We start from the raw sequence: 17,823 nt of genomic DNA on the forward strand, positions 1-17,823 counted from the left end.
ATTTGAGGCCTTGCAGCAGAAGAAGCAAAGAAGCGTCTGGCTGCAGCTGGATCAGGCCAAAGTGCCCCCCCCCAGACCAGCATCCTGCCCTCACAGCAGCCACGCAAAGGCCACAATGGGGGGCCCCCCCTTGCAAACGCAACCCAGGCACTCCCTCTTCTCTGCAGCTGTGCCAAGCGGCTCAAGGCCCTCTGAGTTCAGGGGTCTCCACGGCTGACAGGGGGGCAGGAATAAGGAGGGGTGCTATGTGTGGCCAGCTGCCCCCCCCGCCTCAGGACTCCCCTGTCTTTCACCTGCCCCAGCAGTATTCCCTGCCCTCACTATTCCCAGAAGCCTGCCCAGCCGCAAAATGGTCCCCCCCCCGCCATTCAGCTGATTTTCCAGAATTAAAGAACTGCTTCTGCCCAGAGACGTGACTGGCAGCCCAGCCGAATTCTCCTGCACCCCAGAGATGAGTCAGAGGGGTGGGGGTCTGGGGGGAGGGAAGGTGGGCTCCCCCTTCTGCCCCCTGCCCTCCGTGGGCCCCCTCTAGGCTTTCCTGACCTTCAGCCAAGGACAGCATCCGAGGAGCTGCGTTGGAGCCTCCAAATTGGGGGAGAGGGAGACTCGTGACCTCACAGGGAGCAAGGCGGCTGAGTGAGTGGGGATTTTCCACCGCCCAGGCCAGTGGCCCCAATCCCCTCTGCAACTTGCGGAGCTCAAGGGTGCTCTGCCAATCCAGCCTCCTGCCCACCGGGGGTCCGCTAGGAACAGGCTGGCTTCTTCCCAAAGGCTCCAATGAGTCACCCAGAGCTCTGCTGTTGCAAATAAAGGATGTTAAAGCAGCAAGGGCACCCAGAGGACATCCAGCCCACCCCGCCGCTCAGTGGAAACCAGCTACAGCCTCGCTTGCCGGGGGCCATTTCTGCCCCTCCGGGGAATCCCTCTGCCTCACCCCCTCCAGCAAGAGCGACCCCCTCCCCACCCCACAGCCAGCCCCACTGCCAAACAGATCGTACTGTTCAGAGGACGCTCCTGATATCTTGCCCAAGGGCTGTGGGGTCTTCATGGGGAGAGAAGAGCCCCCTTTGACTCTCCTTCCCTGGAGGCTTTTCTGCGGAGCCTGGGCAGCCGCCTGCCAGGGATTCTGGAGCTGCGATTCCTGCCTTCCAGGCGGGCTGGACTAGATGACCTCTGGGGGTCCCTGCCCAACTCTACAGCTCTAGGATCCTAGGATCGGGTCACGCATCCAGCGGCTAGAGGTGCACTCCCCCCCCCAGCCTGACTCTTTGGGGCAGGCAGGCAAGGGGGGGTCCCTTCACACTGTCGGCATCACGTGGCACCTCATGTGCAGGATGACCACGCTGTGTCACGCGGCCCCCCCAGACCCCTGGAGTGGGGGGGCTCAAGGGGGACGGGGTGGCCTGGAGCCAGAAGGCCAGTCCTCTCCTACACCTCCACCCAGGGCCTGATTGAGGTTTGATGTGGCCCTCAGCTCCTGAAGGTAAGGGGGCCCTTTCTACAACAAATTGTCCCTGTTTTTGGTGTCGAATATATTGACTATATAGGGACGTGGGTGGTGCTGTGGGTTAAACCACAGAGCCTAGGACTTGCCGATCAGAAGGTCGGCGGTTCGAATCCCCATGATGGGGTGAGCTCCCGTTTTTCGGTCCCTGCTCCTGCCCACCTAGCAGTTTGAAAGCACGTTAAAGTGCAAGTAGATAAATAGGTACCACTCTGGCGGGAAGGGAAACAGCGTTTCCGTGCGCTGCTGTGGTTGGCCAGAAGTGGCTTAGTCATGCTGGCCACATGACCCGGAAGCTGTCTGCGGACAAACGCCGGCTCCCTTGGCCAAGAAAGCGAGATGAGTGCCGCAACCCCAGAGTCGGCCACGACTGGACCTCATGGTCAGGGGTCCCTTTACCTTTATAACCTATATGGTCATTTATGGACCTAATAGGTATCTCAAGCCATTTGCACATAACAAAATATGTATTTTATCAAAGTAATTGTTGAAATGAAATACAATTAAGAAGTATATTAATAGTGATTTTGGGGGGGCCCCCAAGAGAGTGGGGCCCTAAGCTATAGCTTGCTTATCTTATAGGTAAATCTGGCCCTGCCTCCACCCCTCTGAAGGGGAATGGAACCGAGCCAGAATGGGTCTAAGCAAGGCTGGGACTCCTGCTGCCCCACATGCCCCTTGGGGTCCCTTCCATTTTATTCTTAATCTCAAGAACAAAATACCGGTTTTTGACAACAGTTCTAAGGAGAACCGACATTAGATATAAATGGGAATTCCCTGAGGGTCTTTCTTTTACATACATGAAGAGGAGATATAAACTGACATCAGAATTTCAGGCGAGAGAATTTCTGGATAAAAATAGGAGAGACTTAGACCCCAAAGAAGACAGGGGAGACCCCCCCCCCCCAGCTGAGCAAGAGAAAGTCTTGGAACAACTTGCACTGGAAGAGGCGCATCAGGGAAATCTTTGTTGGAAGCCGCCCAGAGTGGCTGGGGAAATGCAGCCAGATGGGTGGGGTATAAATAATAAAATTATTATTATTATTATTATTATTATTATTATTATTATTATTATTACGGTTGTTATTATTATTACAGTTCCATGCCCACCCCCGGGCACAATGGGCACCCCAGCCTGTGCCCAGAGACCAGCGGGTGGCAACTGGGGGGCTCCCTTCTTGCGGGGCCGGCAGCCCGGCTCCCCTCCTCTCTCAGGCGAGCCCACCCCGCGGGGCTGTCGTGCGGGCGCCCAGCTTCCCTTCTGGATCTGTTCAATGGCAGGGAGGATCTCGGAGGGTCCCTGGCGGCCCCCCCCCACCCGGGCAGCCCCCCGCCCGGAGCCCCCCCCCCCCGCGCCCCGAAGAGGATCCGCCGAGAGAGAGGGGCAGGGAGAGAGAACACGCGTCGCGCCGCCGGCCCGCTTCCCACGTGCGGGGCCAGCGCGCCCCTACCAGCCGGGCGTCCGCCGGGGATCGCGCTTCCTGGGCGCCGGGGATCGCGCTCTCCGCCCGGCAGCCCCACGAGAGAGACCTTTGCTCGGGCCGCCCACGTGCCGCCGCCGGGTCCCTCCTCCTCCTCCTCCTCCCCGGCCGGAGGGCGCGCTGCTTGGCGGCGGCGGAGCTGACATTGCCAAGGACAGGCGCCGCCTCCGCCCGGCGCGCGGGGATGACGCCGGGAAGAGGGAGCCCCGCCGGGGCGGGAGGAGCCGGGAGACCCCAGGAAGGGAGAGCCCAAGGGGAAGCCCCCCAGCCGGGGCAGCTGCCGCGCCAAGGGAGACGGGCTCTGGCCAGGGAGGCTCCTGCAGGAAGAGCCCCGAGGCAGCTGCACCGCGCCCAAGGGACCCCCCCCCCGGCCCAGGATCCTGCGCCCACAGTGGCACCCAGGCGCCCCAAGCAGGAGGAGAGCGCCTTGTGCCCTCTAAGGTAGACTGGCTCTGCCCCTGGAGGCTCCATGCAGGACTCCTCAGAAACCAGGAAGAGCCCTGGGGCAGCTGCATCGCGCCAAAGGGGACCCATCCGGCCCAGGATCCTGCGCCCACAGTGCCACCCAGGCGCCCCAAGCAGGAGGAGAGCGCCTTGTGCCCTCTAAGGTAGACTGGCTCTGGCCCTGGAGGCTCCATGCAGGACTCCTCAGAAACCAGGAAGAGCCCTGGGGCAGCTGCATCTCGCCAAAGGGACCCATCCGGCCCAGGATCCTGCGCCCACAGTGCCACCCAGGCGCCCCAAGCAGGAGGAGAGCGCCTTTTGCCCTCTAAGGTAGACTGGCTCTGGCCCGGGAGGCTCCATGCAGGACTCCTCAGAAACCAGGAAGAGCCCTGGGGCAGCTGCATCTCGCCAAAGGGACCCATCCGGCCCAGGATCCTGCGCCCACAGTGCCACCCAGGCATCCCCAAGCAGGAGGAGAGCGCCTTTTGCCCTCTAAGGTAGACTGGCTCTGGCCCGGGAGGCTCCATGCAGGACTCCTCAGAAACCAGGAAGAGCCCTGGGGCAGCTACATCGCGCCAAAGGGACCCATCCGGCCCAGGATCCTGCCATAGCTGTCAACTTTCAGATTTGAAAATAAGGGATCAGCAGCCTCCCCCGTCCCAGGGACAGTCTATGGGATGTCTATCAATCCGGGATCGCAGCGTGAAACGGCGCTGGAATAAGGGGATTTCCCCCCCAAAAAGGGAAGGTCGTGGGGCGCAGGGGGTTCTGTGGTCTATAAGCCACTGAGACTTGGGCTGCCCAGCGGAAGGTCTGTGGTTCCAGTCCCCATGACTGAGCTCCCCTTGCTCTGTCCCAGCTCCTGCCAACCTAGCAGTTCCAAAGCACACCAGCGCAAGTAGAGAAATAGGTACCACTGTGGTGTTTCTGTGCGCTCTGGCACTTCTCACGGTGTCCATTTGGACCAGAAGCGGTTCAGTCCTGCTGCCCACATGACCCGGAAAGCTGTCTGTGAACCAACCTGGGCTCCCTCAGCCTGAAGCGAGATGAGCTCTGCGCCCCAGTTGCCTTTGACGGGACCTGACCGTCCAGGGGTCCTTGCCTCCCCCAGCAGAGGAAGGGAAGGTCCACGTGTTGGACTGAGCAGGAAAAGGGGGGCTGCCTTGGCCTCCCCTTCCCCTTTAGAGCAAGCGCCTCTGGGGCGCAAGAGGGGGGTGCTGGGTCCGCTACTGCCGCTCTCGCTGCCCCTCTCCAACTTCAGCAGGAGCTGTTTATCCAGAGGGGGAGAGAATCCTGGGAGGAGACATTCTACTTCTTTATTAAATTTACATACCGCCCTATGCCTGCAGGCTTTCAGGGCAATTCACAAAATAAAAACAGGATATAAAACCGCAGAATATTCAAAATAAAAACAACAACCACCCGATAAACCCTCCCCCCTAAACACATTTTAAAAGGCCATAGGATGTCAATCAAATCAACCAAAGGCCTGGTTAAAAAGGAACATTTTTGCCCGGTGCCTAAAGGTGTGTAACAAAGGCGCTTGGGGGAACTTCCCTGGGGAGAGCATTCTTCACATGGGGAGCCACTGCAGAGAAGGCCCTGTTCCTGTGCTGCCACCCTCCAGACCTCTCAAGGAGGAGGGACACAAAGAAGGGCCTCACAAGATGATCTCAGGGTCCGGGTAGGTTCATAGGGAGAGAGGCGGTCCTTGAGGAATTGTGGTCCTGACCCATTTAAGGCTTAATAGGTCAAAACCAGCACACTGAATTGGCAGCCAGTGCAGTCGGACCAGGATTGGTGCAATATGTTCAAACCGTCTTGCTCCGGTGAGCAACCTGGCCACTGAATTCTGAACCAGCTGAAGTTTCCAAACAGTCTTCAGAGGCAGCCCAATGTGTAACGCATTGCAGTAATCTAACCTTGAGGTTGCCAGAGCATAAACAGCAGTAGTTAGGTGATCCCTGTCCAGACAGAGGCGTAGTTGGGCCACCAGCCGAAGCTGATGGAAGGCACTCTGGGCCACGGAGGCCACCTGAGCCTGGAGCGACAGGAAAGGATCCAGGAAGACCCCCAAGCTATGAAGCTGCTCCTTCAGAGGAAGTGAAACCCCATCAAGAGCAGGCCATCTCCCTAGAATGGTATACTAAAAATGATGAAGTTAAATCAGTGATGGGCAAGAGACTTTGGTTATAATATACAATTTTTATCACGGGAAAAGTTATGGAATGAGGATATGAAGTTTACGGCTTGCGGTTCTGTTGAAAGAAACCTATATGAAAATGATGTACTGTTGGTACCTAACACTGAGTAAAATTGCACAAATGTATAGAACCAGCTCAAATTTGTGCTGGAAATGTAAAAGGAAAGAAGGTACCTTTTATCATATGTGGTGGTCCTGTGGAGTGGTAAAAGCGTTCTGGGAAATGATATATACTGAATTAAAGAAAGCGTTTAAGAAAACTTTTGTCATCACCAACATCATCAAGGAGTGTGGTGGAGTCTCCTTCTTTGGAGGTCTTTAAGCACAGAGGCTTGACAACCATATGTCAGGAGTGCTCTGATGGTCTTTCCTGCTTGGCAGGGGGTTGGACTCGATGGCCCTTGTGGTCTCTTCCAACTCTATGATTCTATGATCATCAATTTTAATTTGTATACTGTCTTTCTATCTTACAATACTCAAGGCGGTTTACAAGCTGAAGAAACAGAAAATGTACATCTTCTAACAATCTAATGCAATACAAAACATAACTTTAAAATAGGCAGCCTACATCAAAATAGCAACATTTAACCATTACTTAGAATAGTATAACATAATAATAACATATAAAAGTTAAACAGAAATCCACTCAACAGATACAATAATATCTAAAGTATAACACTGGGCAACAATTCTTTACTTTTTGAATGTTGTCTAGATTTCTACAACTGATTTAGGGTATTTTTGCACTGCTGAATCAGGAAATGGCATCCGTTTCTCTCCATCAGGTCAGGTTTTTGTGCTATGTTGATTTGAAAAAAATCAGATCTTGTGACAAAATCGATTACATTTTTGTGGCATTATCAGCTGATTTTTGTCAACACATATAATCCTAAATATATTTTTAAGAGAAAAAAATCTTTTTTCCAACAACATATATTGATGACCTGATAGAAACATCGATTACTGTAAACTGAATGGTGGGCATTGATAAAGGTAAGTACACGTAAATTGCATGTTGCTTCACCATTTTTCAAACTTCAGGGCTTGAACTTCCATTTCTTGGAACTCCAGGAATGCTCAGCGGCAGGGAGGTCTCTCTTCAGAGTCCAACAGTAGTCAGCCATCATGACTGCGTCCCAGCGACCCTGATACCTGGTCTCCATCTCTTTCATGTCCTGATGGAATCTCTCCCCCCGCTCGTCACTCATTGAACCCAGGTTCTCAGGAAACCGGTCCATATGTGAAAATAGGTAGTGCATCTTGACGCTCATATTGCAGCCCAGGTTTCTGAAAGCAGTCAGCATGTTGTTGACAAGTTCTGCGTAGTTTCTGGCCTTATTGTTGCCCAGAAAGTTCTTCACTACCAGAACAAATGCCTTCCACGCTTCCAGTTCCACTTCGTTCATTGAGTTTCCGAACTCTGGATCTCTGATGAGCTGACGGATCTGAGGACCATCAAAGATGCCAGCTTTCAACTTCTCCATGGTCAATCCTGGAAAAGCCTGGCACAAGTAAGTGAAGCAGTCACCATCCTTGTCCAGAGCCTTGGTGAACTGCTTGATTAAGCCGAGCTTGGTGTGCAGCGGTGGGAAGAGTATTCTGTCTCTGTCCACCAGAGGGTTGTTGATGACGTTCCTTTTTCTTCAAGGCACCAATTCCTCCCGCACAGGCCAGTCCTTCTTCGTGTAATGCTGAGCACGGTCCCTACTATCCCACATGCACAGAAAACATGGGAACTTGGTGAAGCCAGACTGTTGTCCCAACAGTTCACCATCTTCAGGTCAACACAAATAAACCACTTATGCTGATCATAACCAATTTTCTCCAGCACATACTTCACCCCTTCATAATTCTCCTTCAATGTACTCGAGTGAGCCAGGGGTTTTGATCCCCCAACTTTATGCTTTGCCGCACCAATTTATGGTAGATTTCGAGGCTTTATGACTTCAAACTGATCCCTTTTCGACATAATCACCCAAAACTATTGGACCTGAATACTTCTTGTCATTAAAATAATCATTTCCAATCAAAACAATTATTCGACATGGCATTTTACCCCCAGCAACTTCTTCTAAAATGCTCCACACAAGCGTACATGTGAACAAAAACGTAAAAAAAGACATGTGGCCATAGCTCAAAAACTTGACCTGATTGAGCAAAACCAATGTGATTTTTGGATTCAGCACATCAGATTCATCCTAAATCAGCTGAAAAAACGCAGACAACAAATTTGTTGTTGACCAGTGTAATCAATAAAACAACGGCAAGCCACAGTAGACAAAACAATACAAGGCACATTGAGAAGCAGAGGGTGGGGCAAGGCAGGTGGAAGGAGGCCTTGCCTGATGGAGTCTCTCCCCTCACCCTTTGTCAGAAAACCAGAGGCTTTTCTGTTATAATATAATATGTGATGAATTACCAAAGAAAATAAGAGACTGTTTACGTATGCAACGACAGCAGAATGTTTTTGGCCCAGAGATGGAAAGAAGGTGAAGTACCGACTAAAGAAGAGCGGCAGACCAAACTGATGGAATGCGCAGAAATGGCGAGACTAAGGGGAAAGATCAGAAACCAGGAAGAACAAGTATTTTTAAAAGACTGGAATAATTTTATTGTTTACTTGAAAGACCACTGTAGACAGTTAAAATCATGGGCAGGGATACAAGGACACTTGTAATGTGAACTGAACTTTGGTTACTATGGTTACATAAGAGATGGATAATGGTAAAAGATGCAGAAAAAAGGGAAAAGATATTTAGAACTGGAACCCATGTGGTGGAAGGTCTGAAAGAACCTTGTTACTGTTTATGTTTTGGAAAGGTTACAGGTATCATGTATAACTTTATGTAAAACCAATTTAATTTTTTTTAAGAGCAGGCCATCTCCCACCCATCTGGTCTAGGGCACCACCCACTAACTGCCTCAGTCTTATCTGGATTGAGTTTCAGTTTGACATTGAGTTTCAGACATCCACTCCACCTTCCTCCCAGGGAAGGCAAAAAGAGCAGAGACTGCTATAGACTACTAAAAATGCTGAAAAATGGAGGGACACATTCCATGCTGGATGCCATCAGACGGTTGACTCATGTTCAGCTTGTGGTCCACTAAGACCATTAGACCTCTGCAATTCTATGATTCTGTGGGAAACACCACACTTGCCAGCAGCACATGTGAAAAGGATCTAAGGGTCTTAGGACACCAAAAGCTTAACGTGAGTCAACAAGGTGAGTCAGTAGCAAAATAAGGTAATGCTATTTTAGGCTACCTCAACAGGCGTCTAATATCCAGGTCCTGGGAAGTAATACTATGTTCCTTTCTGATTGGTCAGACCACACCTGGAGTCCTGTGCTCAATTCTGGATGTCACAATCAAAGGAGGATATTGAGAAGTTGGAATCTGTGCAGAGAAGGGTGACCAATATAATCAAGCATTTGGAAACCAAGCCTTTTAAGGAACGATAGAAGGAGCTGGGTAGGCTTAGACTGGAAAAGAGGAGATTGAGAAGACATAGGAGACCCATCTTCAAATACCATGATTCTCCCTGCTATGAGTTCCTTGATGGAAAGTGAGACTTTTCTTCCATTTGAAGCTCTTTCCACATTCCAAGCATTGATATGGCTGCTCCCCTGTATGAATTCTTTGATGGGAAGTGAGACTATTCTGTCGACTAAAGCTCTTCCCACATTCTAAGCACTGATATGGTTTCTCCACTCAGTGAATTCTTTCATGTGAAGTAAGGGTATCCTTCCGACTAAAATTCTTCCCACATTCCAAGCACTGATATGGTTTCTCCCCTGTATGAATTCTTTGATGGGATATGAGATGGTCCTTCCGATTGAAGCTCTTCCCACATTCCAAGCACTGATATGGTTTCTCCCCTGTATGAATTCTTTGATGGGAAGTGAGTTTATCCTTGCGACTAAAGCTTTTCCCACATTCTAAGCACTGATGGGGTTTCTCTCCTGTATGACTTCTTTGATGGGCTGTGAACAAAGCCTTCTGATTGAAGCTCTTCCCACATTCCAAGCACTGATATGGTTTCTCCCCTGTATGAATACTTTGATGATCTGTGAGCTTAGCTTTCTGCCTGAAGCTCTTTCCACATTCCACGCACTTATAGGGTTTCCCCCCTGTATGAATACTTTGATGGGATATGAGATGGTCCTTCCGACTGAAGCTCTTCCCACATTCTATGCACTGATATGGTTTCTCCTCTATATGAATTCTTTGATGGGAAGTGAGTCTATCCTTGCGACTAAAGCTCTTCCCACATTCCAAGCACTGATATGGTTTCTCCCCTGTATGAATACTTTGATGGGATATGAGATGGTCCTTCCGACTGAAACTCTTTCCACACTCCAAGCATTTATAGGGTTCATACCTTGTATGCCTTCTTTGATGGCAAGTCAGACTTCTCTTCCTACTGAAGCTCTTTCCACATTCCAAGCACTGATGTGGTTTCTCCCCTGTATGAATTATTTGATGATCTGTGAGCTTAGCTTTCTGCCTGAAGCTCTTTCCACATTCCAAGCACTGATACGGTTTCTCCCCTGTATGAATTCTTTGATGGGAAGTGAGACCCTGCCTGTGACTGAAGCTCTTTCCACATTCCAGGCACTGATACGGTTTCTCCCCTGTATGAATTATTTGATGGGATGTGAAACTTTTTTTCCAGGTGAACTTCTTTCCACATTCCAAGCACTGATACGGTTTCTCCCCTGTATGAATTCTTTGATGGGAAGTGAAACTATTCTTGCTAGTGAAGTTCTTCCCACATTCTAAGCACTGATGGGGTATCTCCCCAGTGTGAATTGTTTGATGGGAAGTGAGCTGGCAGCCCCTAATGAAGCCCCTTCCACATTCAAAGCATTTATATGGTTTCTCTCCTCTGTGAATTCTTTCATGTGAAGTAAGGGTACCCTTCCGACTAAAATTCTTCCCACATTCCAAGCACTGATATGGTTTCTCCCCTGTATGAATACTTTGATGGGAAGTGAGATGACCCCTCTGGCTGAAGCTCTTCCCACATTCCAAGCACTGATATAGTTTCTCCCCTGTATGAATTCTTTGATGGGAAGTGAGATGGACCCTTTTCCTGAAGCCCCTTCCACATTCAAAGCATTTATATGGCTTCTCCCCTGTATGAATCCTTTGATGGTATATGAGATGGTCCTTCCAACTGAAGCTCTTCCCACACTCCAAGCACTGATATGGTCTCTCCCGACTGTGAATTGCTTGATGATAAGTGAGATGTCTCTTCAGTTTGAAGCCCTTTTCACATTCCAAGCACTTGTATGGTTTCTCCCCTGTATGAATTCTTTGATGGGCCTTGAGCACAGCCCTGTGACTAAAGCTCTTCCCACATTCTAAGCACTGATGGGGTTTCTCCCCTGTATGAATTCTTTTATGGAAAGTGAGACTATTCTTGCGAGTGAAGCTCTTCCCACATTCCAAACACTGATGGGGTTTCTCCCTGCTGTGAGTTCTTTTAGGGAAAGTGAGAAATGTCTTCTGACGAAACGTCTTACCATCTTTCAAGTACCGATAACGATTTTTCCCAGTAGGATATATTTTATGGGAAGTAGAATGGGAGCTCAGACTATAACTCTCTCCACACTCCAAATATTTATACAACTTCCCCACTGTGTGAATGTTGTCACGGTTCCCCTTGTTCATAATTTCCAATCCATCAGCACCTGAATCAAAGAGAGAAACAGATTAGAGCCTCAGGAAGAAATAGAGCCCCAAATTATGGAAGACTGCTAATGAATGTTTGTGATAGATGAAGAACGGAAGGAAGTTAGATCTGAGGTCTTACTACAGGGTTCACTGCCTTTGTTGACTGTCAATGACACACAGATTGATGGGAACCTGAGATTCAAACAGCCTGGCATCTGGCAGGATAGATCTTGTTTGGCCTAATCATGGAATCTCCTCCATCTGCAAGGTCAGTTGTCTCTTTGGTCAACCAGAAAGTGACCAAAGCAAAAACAGAAAACCTCACAGAAGCTGCTACTTCTTCTGCCACCACACAGAAAGTTACATTCAAGAAGGTCTGGGCAGCTCAGACCAGCCTGGTCATGGTTTAAAAAGGCATATGTGGGGCAAGAATACTTGCAGACAGAACTGTAGATTCAAGGTGAGCTGTGGGGAATGAGAATCCCAGGTGCTGTCAAGCGCCAGCAAAATATTGCAGGATTCTCACAGGTGTAGGTAGGGGGGTGTGGGTGTGTGTATTTCAAAACATATATTATGATCCAGCTGGAAGCCTTACTGAGAGAGTCCACAATCCTACGATTCTCCTCCATGACTTCCTTATGCAGAGCTCTCTGGTCAGGATCCAGCAACGCCCACTCCTCCTCTGTGAAACACACAGCGACATCTTCAAAGCACAGAGGACCCTGAAGGAAAAGGAAAAAGGTCCTCTTCTGAGACAGCATAAAGATTATCCACTATACATTGCTCAGTTGTTTTCTGCCCATTCATTGTTGTGTTCTTTTAATGGGATTATTTTGCTGCACATTTTAGGTCTGGATGCCTATTTTAGCATTTCAGTTGATTTATTTTACTGTGCATTTTAATGATGGGTATTAATCTTTGTGTGAATGGGTGGAACTCCGCATGGTGTTCTTCAAATTATTCTGTCTGTGGAAGTATTCCTGTCTGCCAGACAGAATGCTCCCTTCTCTACTCCCGCTGTGCGATGCTTGGGGGGCGATGGGACCCTCCCTCTGCCCTACAGCCAACTTCAAGGGGCTCATGGGGGCACAGAGAGGGGGAGGAGGAGGAGGAGGAGGGGGATTCCCCTTGTGCAGCTGATGGGGCTGCTTAGGTGAATCCCGGCCACGGTTTTTTATGGCTTCTCAACTGCTTAGAAGCCTGATTAGATTTTGGCATCTAACGATCAATATAGAAATATAACTGCAGCTACTGATAAATCATAAAAATAGTGACATTCCGAAGCCCAGTTAAGGAGAGATGGCTGTTCATTCCTGTCAGCACATAGAGCTTCTCCAATGGCACTGTCCATCTTTGTTCAGGACAGAGGCTTTGACAGAACCCAAGGAGGAGAAATTCTTTCCGGCCCAGAGGCTCCCTGGCTGCCCCACTCCTCTGACTCTTTCCCCACAAAGCTCTTTCCCCATACCAGATCTGTTTCCACAGCTGCTGCTTCTCCTCCGTTCTCATGAAAAGATGGATGAGGAGGTCTGGGGGACATCCTTCGGTCACCTGCGAGAGACAAAAGTCAAAGGGAAGCCATCAGGTCCTGCGTCTCTCACTTCTTCAGATACACTGAAACAGAAGTCTCTTTCAGAAGCCTGTTTCAGTGTATCTGAAGAAGTGTGTATGAATCATAGAATCATAGAATCATAGAGTTGGAAGAGACCACAAGGGCCATCGAGTCCAACCCCCTGCCAAGCAGGAAACACAATCAGAGCACTCCTGACATATGGTTGTCAAGCCTCTGCTTAAAGACCTCCAAAGAAGGAGACTCCACCACACTCCTTGGCAGCAAATTCCACTGTCGAACAGCTCTTACTGCCATGAAAGCTCATACCAATAACAAACTTAGTTGGTCTCTAAGGTGCTACTGGAAGGAATTTTTTTTCTTTTTCCAACCACGGCAGACCAACACGGTTACCTACCTGTAACTAGAGGTTCGGCACTTGGAGATAAGTGCCATAGATGTGCCATAGAAAAGGTCTTGCTTGTTGAGTGCATTTTGACATTGTACCCATTTCAAATTTTTGTTCTGTCAAAATATATCTTCCCCCCCTTTGGGCTCTTGGCCCCAAGTGCCTCCCCCCCTAAAGATGAACAGAACCCAAAGATTAGTTTCAAGATCCACAGAATGAGAAGAAAGACGAGTTCCTCCTTACCCAGTGGTCTCCCTCTGGCGTCCAACGGAGTCTTTTCTGCCTCACAGGAATCCAGGCCCATTTCTGCAAAGAGACTCTTTTCCTGAAAGAGTAACAAGGATTTAAAACAGAGAATGGGGAGAAGGATTAGAAAAGGAATGATCAGAGCAAACTAGGGGAGCAGATCTCATCCCTTGCTTCTCAAAAGAGGGCGAGCCATTAGGAGAGCATCTTGGAAGGCTCCCTGTCTTGCTTGGAGCCCCTTGGGAGTTTCCAGAGGAAAGTGTCTCTCACCTGCTGCTCTGCTTGCTTTCTCTCCTCTGCCTGACTCAGGAGGGAACCTTCAGCCAGGGCTACTGCCTGGGAACTGGTCTCTGCTCCACATTCCCTCACCCAGCTCTCCATCTCCAGCGGAAGGACAGCCAGGAACTGCTCCAAGATCACCAGGTCCAGCATCTGAGCTTTCGTATGACTTTCTGGCTTCAGCCACCGACAGTTGAGGTGGTGGAGTCGGCCGCAAGCCTCTCGGGGTCCTTTGGCCTCCTGAGAGCCGGACTGCGTCAACTGCTGGCTCTGCACCTCTGAGCAGAGGGGGTCCTCCTCACCCGGGATCTTCTGCTCTGAGTTTTCCCATAATCTCCCACTGCTCCCAGTTTGGAGGGCAGGGCCTCCTCCTGCTTCAGGGCCAGCTGAGTCTTGCTCATCCATCTGGGCTCTCATGAAGCCTCCAAGAGATCGGAAGGAATCCTTTCGTTTTCTGCCAAGTTCTGATGGTCCGATTTAGAGGTGCTAGCAAAGCCTACAAAGCAAACATATTGGTCTGTTATCAGACTGATACATGGTCAGGAGAAGAGAAATGTTTCCTGAGCAAGCGTGGCTGAGTCTTGCTAGGAGCCAGGGCTGGACTGCACCACAGCCCCGACTCTGAACTTTCATTAACAGGAAAAAAGGAAGAAGAAAGAGAAGGAAGCGTCTAGCCCTGGTCTAAGGAAAGTGACCATGCAGAATTGCCTCACTGTCAATTTCATGACCCAGAAGGTGGAAGAAACAAGAAGGGGATCATCTGTCTTGGACCTAGTCCTCAACAACAGATGGGAACTGATTAACCAAGTGGAAGTACTGAGGAAGTGATCATGTCCTCCCCTGAGACAGAGGGAAACGCAAGCTGAGTGTAGTCAGGAATTCACTTTAAGGCGGCCAATTTAAAAAAAACTTAAGGAGATACTGGGTGAGGTCCTATGTTCTGAAATGCTAAAAGAAATGGGAGCTTCTTCAAGGTGAAATATTGAAGGCCCAAATGCAGGCAGTCCCAACCGGAAAGAAAAGTGAGAGGCATCTAAGGAAAACAGTGTGGCTGCATAAGGAAAGTGATGCCCAGCCTAGTAATCAAAGAATAAATGATGTAAGGAGGGAGCTGCAGTCCAGGATCGGAAAAGAGGGAGTAACTGGACATCTGGCTACTTCAAATGAATTCAGATCTCCAGGGCCTGATGAGCTGCATCCAAGGTACTGAAGGAACTTGTGGATGTAATCTCAGAGCCTTCATCTAGAGCTCTGAGGATTCCTGGAGAACAGGAGAGGCTCCTGCAGACTGGAGGGGGGAAATGTTGTCCCCATCTTCAAAAACAGGAAAAACTACTGACCGGTGAGCTTGAGATTGATACCAGGCAACCAGGGAAGGTCCTAGAACAGATCATTAAACCGTCAGTCTGTGAGGACTGAGAAAAGGATGCTGTGATTACTAAGACCCAGCAGGGGTTTCTCGAAAACAAGTCATGCCAGACCAATCTGGCAGCACCCAGATGTTTGGCTGGGCTCCCTTTATTAATGGCATTTCTACCCCTCCTCACTGAGTCCCCACAACAATGGGGCTCCGTTCAAGGTGCTGACATGAGGGGTTCACTTGGACCCCAATCTCTGAGGAGCCTCTGGAGCAGAGCCCACTCATTATCGTTCCCCACCAAATTTCTACTGTTTGCCACAGGCTGTCGGGGAGGGAAAACCTAGTGATTTGCAGTCTGAGGCAGGAATTGGTCAAACCAGAAAAGCTTTTTTTTTTAACACAAAAAGTTGGTGAAAGCAAGTTGGGTCAGGAGAGGCATTCTTTCAGGTAGAAGTTAAGTTATTCTTAAACTAAACTTCTTTGGGGAAGCTTCGCTTTTCAGGGTCGACGTTTTACTATGGCTTTATATGAGCTGGAAGCTGCCCAGAGTGGCTGGGGGAGCCCAGCCGGACGGGAGGGGTATAAATGATAAAATAATAATCATAATAATGATCAATAATTTGCTCTTTTCCCTTCTCTGTCCCTGACTAAAAACTCCCTCAGAAACGGCTCCTTTTCTTTTCCCGCCCAAAGTGCTGGCTCCGCCCCCTTTGACTGGCTGGGCAGCCAATCAGAGAGAGAGAGGGGCTCTGGCCCCCTGGTGGCCTTTCGGGGGAACTGCACCCCCACTCCGGCCTGGCTCGGCTGTCAATCACCGGCTCCTCCCGCCTCCCCCCAGAGACTTCAGATGGCAGAGGAGGAAAGTGACTCTCGAGGAGGCTGAATCTCAGCCCAGCCAGAGGCGCTCCTGACCTGGCGCTTGGTGGGCTCTTTCCCCTTTCTTCCTGGTTTGGTTTAAATCCATTCACGAACCAAGAGCCCGCATCCTGACCCCGGGCTGCGGAGATCTCTGCCCATTTTGTGATGCACAAATGAAAGAAGAAGGCAGCCTATTTATTTGGGCCTATTATTCCTAAGATCCTTGTTTCTAAAGGCAGCCCCGTTTAGGGGAGTTTTTACTCACTAATGTTTTAATGTATTTTTAATCTTTTGTTGGAAGCCGCCCAGAGTGGCTGGGGAAACCCGGCCAGGTGGGTATAACTAATAAATTATTATTATTCTTCTTATTATAAAGGCCAATAAGAAGACCCCGGACCCCGTGGTGCGTCTGCCAAGCAGGACCAGAGCCCTTTCCAGAGTTGTGGCTTCCTCCCAAGAATCCTGGGAACCGTAGTTTCTTCAGGATGCGGTGAGTGGACAGGAAAGCGCTCTTTCCCACAATTCCCAGGGTGGCTTAACAGGGGACTCCTGGCCAGGGGACTTGGGGAGCCGCAGCCTGAGCAGAGGGGGCTGGGGAGAGAGGGTCTCCCCATTGCTCTCAGCACTGGAGGGGGCTGCCTCTTTCACCCCACCCGCACCCTGCCATTTCTTGATTACACGTCCGGACCACTTTTATGTCCCAGGATCTCAAGGTGGAATACGGGATTCTCCTGCTCCCTGTTTCACCCACACAACAGCCCTGTGAGGAAGGCCAGGCGGAGAGATGGTGACTGACGCTTCATGGCTGAGTGGCGAATCGAACCCTGTCCCAGTCCGGCACTCCAACCATTAGACCACACTGCCCCTCCTTCCCACCATGGCCTCTCCTCTGGGATGGCCAGACCTCCTGAGCCAGCCTCCTGCAGAAAGGAGAAAAACTGAAGAGCTGCTGGGCTGATGGCGGCCTCTCCTTCCTTGGAGGTTTCTGAGCAGAAGGTGGAGGGCCGCCTGCACTGGGGAACTGAGCCGAGATTCCTGCATTGCAGGGGCTGGACTAGATGTCCTTTGGGTGCCTTCCAAGCCTGAGATTCTGGGCTTCTCCCCAAGGCTTCCTCTTCCCTTTCATGGCGGAGCTGGAAGGGGACCCGCCGGGTCATCAGTCCAGCATCTGGACCAGCCTTTCTCCAGCTGGGGGCCCCCGGTGGGGCTGGACTACAACTCCCATCACCCCCCGCTCGCCAGGCCAGGCCTCAGGGATGATGGGAGTTGTAGTCCAGCCCCAGCTGGAGAAAGCCCCTCGCCCCCCCTTTGCAAAGCCCTGCCTGCCCCTCCCTGCAGGAGCCCCCACCATAGGACCCCCAGGGGGGAGAGGAGACTCACCGGAGGAGACAAGAGGGGCCCTCCGGAAGACCCGCCCCCTCCCTTCCTGTCCTCTCTAGGAGGGCGGCGCAGCTGCTCTTAACCCTTGGCCCGCCGGGCGCGCCCAGCTGGTCTCCTTCGGGGGGAGCCTGGGGGCCGGAGGAGGAGAAAGGGGAGCCCCCTGCCCCCCCCCGGGATGGGCAGGGAAAAGGCAGGGCTCAAGTCAGGCAGGGCCAGAGCTGTCAAGGGAGCAGCAGCCTCCCCTGTCCGGGGACAGTCTAGGGGAGATCTAACAATCTGGGATCGCAGCGGGAAGCGGCGCTGGAATAAGGGAACTTCCCCCCCCCCCCCAAAAAGGGAAGGTTGACAGCTATGGATCCTGCGCCCACAGTGGCCCCCAGGCGCCCCCAATCAGGGACAGGGCGCCTTTTGCCCTCTAAGGTAGACTGGCT

At 50.8% G+C, this 17,823-nt stretch overlaps 1 protein-coding gene across 2 annotated transcripts; it reads right to left on the reverse strand.

Annotated features, from left to right (window-relative positions):
• Positions 1-9,047: 9,047 nt before the first annotated feature.
• On the reverse strand, positions 9,048-17,523 carry LOC308474515 (uncharacterized protein). Of its 2 annotated transcripts, XM_081000915.1 has the most exons (6): positions 17,393-17,523; positions 13,786-14,290; positions 13,513-13,594; positions 12,780-12,862; positions 11,907-12,033; positions 9,048-11,328 (listed from the first exon to the last, which is right to left on the reverse strand). In XM_081000915.1, the coding sequence occupies exons 2-6, from the start codon at positions 14,209-14,211 to the stop codon at positions 9,344-9,346; spliced, it is 2,703 nt and encodes a 900-aa protein (XP_080857041.1). In that variant the 5' UTR covers positions 14,212-14,290; positions 17,393-17,523; the 3' UTR covers positions 9,048-9,343. The 2 variants fall into 2 exon arrangements, with proteins under 2 accessions (XP_080857041.1, XP_080857040.1); XM_081000914.1 differs by lacking the exon at positions 17,393-17,523 and having other exon boundaries at positions 13,786-14,569.
• Between the last annotated feature and the right edge of the window lie 300 nt (positions 17,524-17,823).

The sequence above is a fragment of the Podarcis pityusensis genome (genome assembly GCF_964106645.2).
Source record: "Podarcis pityusensis genome assembly, chromosome: 3".
Classification (NCBI taxonomy): domain Eukaryota; kingdom Metazoa; phylum Chordata; class Lepidosauria; order Squamata; family Lacertidae; genus Podarcis; species Podarcis pityusensis.

What these genes read in the sequence shown, in the direction of transcription:
- LOC308474515 (XM_081000915.1), bottom strand. Translation starts at nt 14,211, where the DNA reads ATGAGAGCCCAGATGGATGAGCAAGACTCAGCTGGCCCTGAAGCAGGA. An exon ending in CGCCAGAGGGAGACCACTGG is followed by an intron (nt 12,863 to 13,512) that starts GTAAGGAGGAAC and finishes TGTCTCTCGCAG; the next exon opens with GTGACCGAAGGATGTCCCCC. An exon ending in CAGCTGTGGAAACAGATCTG is followed by an intron (nt 12,034 to 12,779) that starts GTATGGGGAAAG and finishes CTTTTCCTTCAG; the next exon opens with GGTCCTCTGTGCTTTGAAGA.